The sequence below is a fragment of the Beta vulgaris genome, chromosome 5 (assembly GCF_026745355.1).
Source record: "Beta vulgaris subsp. vulgaris cultivar EL10 chromosome 5, EL10.2, whole genome shotgun sequence".
In the NCBI taxonomy this organism is placed as follows: domain Eukaryota; kingdom Viridiplantae; phylum Streptophyta; class Magnoliopsida; order Caryophyllales; family Amaranthaceae; genus Beta; species Beta vulgaris.
Window position 1 is genome coordinate 6,610,286 of NC_079206.1, and position 2,946 is coordinate 6,613,231.

Here is a 2,946-nt window from a genome sequence, read left to right on the forward strand (position 1 = left end):
TTTCCCAGGGCCCGACGAGTTTTTTCGTCCTGGACCTCCCTAGGGTCCCCGGGGTGCCTGAGGATTCCCCATGGAGCCTGAAACCTTCATTTCTTTAATTTCCCACTTTTGCCTTCCATTGGCTCGTTTGGCACGACCCTTGCTAGACCTATGAGGGCCTCTGAACGGCACCACATGACCCTTCCACGACACGAGTGTGCCTTTAAAGGGCCTCCCACAGCCCCAGAGTGCACCCCATGGGAACCAGTGCTCGTGCCCCACGGAAGCCCGAATTCATGTACTATAATCCACGATTTTTCAGTTTTTGGGCTATTTTCCGACTTCCCAGGGCCCGGCGAGTTTTTTCGTCCCGGACCTCCCTAGGGTCCCTGGGGTGCCTGAGGATCCCCCATGGGGCCTCAAACCTTCATTTCCTTCCCACTTTTGCCTTCCCTTGGCTCGTTTGGCACGACCTTAACTAGGCCTAGGAGGGCCTCCAAACGACACCAGATGACCCTTCCACGGCACGAGTGTCCCTTCAAAGGGACTCCCACGGTCTCGAGGTGCACCACATGGGCACCGGTGCTCAGGCCTCGCGGGCGCCTGGATTCGTGTACTAATCCACGATATTTCCAGTTTTCGGGCCATTTTCCAACTTTCCGAGGTCCGACGAGTTTTTTCGTCCCGAACCTCCCTAGGGTCCCCGGGGTGCCTGAGGATCCCCCATTGGGGATCAGACATTCATTTCCTTTCCACTTTTGCCTTCCCTTGGCTTGCTTGGCACGACCCTAGCTAAGCCTAGGAGGGCCTCCGAACGGCACCACATGACCCTTCCACGGTATGGGTGTACATTCAAAAGGCCTCCCACAGCCCCGGGGTGCACCCCATAGGCACCGGTGCTCGGGCCCCGCGGGCGCCTGGATTCGTGTACTATAATCCACTATTTTTCCTTTTTTCCAGCCATTTTCCGACTTTCCAGGGCCCAACGAGTTTTTTCATCCCAAATCTCCCTAGGGTCCCCGGGATACCATTTCAAAATAATAAAACTTTACTTTAATTGACATTTACTTCTCTATATCTCTCTTTTTATTACATGGGTACCTCTTTTTAATTCAGTCTATGTTTCTCTTCCGCTTAATTCTCGTGGCTTATTCTATGATTCATTTATTTTAAAACGGATATAGTATGAATAAATACCGGGTGACGTTTAGGATCCACCATTAAATATTGCGATTAAAGCATATGGACATGATTTGCTGATCAGATAATTACAAAATTTCGTTCCTTTCTCCAGAAGTAAAGTTCCACTAGTGTAGAGTTTTACACGCATAAGGTTTGCACTTTGTAGTACAATGTACCCACAATCGATGAAATATTATTATTATTTGGAATATATTATTGTAAAAGAGTTTTTGCTTACATGTGTTAGTCGTGGATGTAAGAATGGCCCAATTGGTATATGAAGATTGAAGGGGTGGTAATCTGGGATCAATTAAAGACGAATTAAACGCATACACTTTTTAGAGGACAAATTTGATAATAGAAAATATGATATAGTATATAGGAATATGTACAACAGTATGAAGATCATGAAGTATGTTCTCAAACGGTCACATGCATGTTGTATATAACACTAAATTATAATATAGTTTCTCATACAACTGGCAATGAAGGGTTTACTCAACGTGATCTAATAATATAATCAATACTCAAAAAAATTTGAGAGTGCCAGAGTGGTGATTGGGATTTGTATTAAAGCTGAATCAAAGAATGAAATTACCAAGTAGCCCCTCCACGCAGTCTATAAAACCCTCATGACATGCAGCTAAATCTTTCACATCTCATCCCAAAGCAACAAACACATTCATACACAAGTAATTAACTTAGCCTTACTTTTCTTATTCCTTTGCCCACCCCCAAAAAATGGCGTCGAAATCAATGGTTGCATTTTTGATGGTTAACCTAGCCTTATTTGCACTTGTGTCAGCTGCTCCTCGTCCAACTACAACTAGTTGCCCTGACCTGAATGTGTGTGCAGACATTGCTGGTTCACTGAGGGATGTCATTCCTGGTAGACAATCAGAAAGCCAATGCTGTCAACGCCTAGCTAGCGTTGTCAATGGTGGTGCGGCTAATTGCCTCTGCAGTATCCTCAGAACACCCGCTCCAGGACTAGAACCATCTCAAGGACTAGGCAACATTGTCGGTACCGCTGGCGTCGCGTGCTTGTCTTGTTAACAGCATCATTGGTGGCTTCTTGGGTAGTTTCTTTGGCGGTTACCCTAAAACTCCCTCTAGATATTGTTGCCACAGAGCTCCATGCCATCTTTAGAGTCTGTGGACTTGACACTCCTGCCCACTATGATTGTCCTCGTCTTTATTAATGATCGAGTTTAATTTCTTGTTAGCCTCTAGGTTGTAACCTCTTACCTCTAGGGGAAGGAAGTTACTGCCTAGAAATACTCTACTTATGTTGGCTCCAAGTTGTTCATAGAGAATACATTATCCTATGTAACTAACTAACTTGGTTCACAACTTATTTGTCTAAATAATCAAAATAAAAATTGGTGGAGAGACCTGTTGGTTGATTCTCACCTATAAGTTAATTACTGTACAAGTAAAACATGTCGTTCTATTTTAATTAATAACGTATTTTATATAATAAGAAATGATAAATTTACTAGCTAAATGTGTTTCGTATATCAAGCAATGATCAATATATATGATATATATACTGTAGTAGTCTACTAGTAATCTCGAAGTAGCCTATGCATTTACCAATTTGCCCTTCAATTACAATGATAATGTCAACTTTATATGTGCATGTGTTGTGGTTGATTAATTAGACTATGATAAATTGAACTTTCATTTTTGGATGTGTTCTCTTTAGTAATAATTACTCCGGGAGATTTGATCAGACCGATTCACTTGATCCCTCTATATATAATCATTTCATTATCTATATAT

General features: G+C 42.8%; 1 protein-coding gene across 1 annotated transcript; it reads left to right on the top strand.

The window, feature by feature from the left end:
- Positions 1 to 1,902: 1,902 nt before the first annotated feature.
- Positions 1,903 to 2,217, top strand: LOC104892712 (14 kDa proline-rich protein DC2.15). Its single transcript, XM_010678699.3, has one exon. The coding sequence runs from the start codon at positions 1,903 to 1,905 to the stop codon at positions 2,215 to 2,217; it is 315 nt and encodes a 104-aa protein (XP_010677001.3).
- The last annotated feature ends 729 nt before the right edge of the window (positions 2,218 to 2,946 follow it).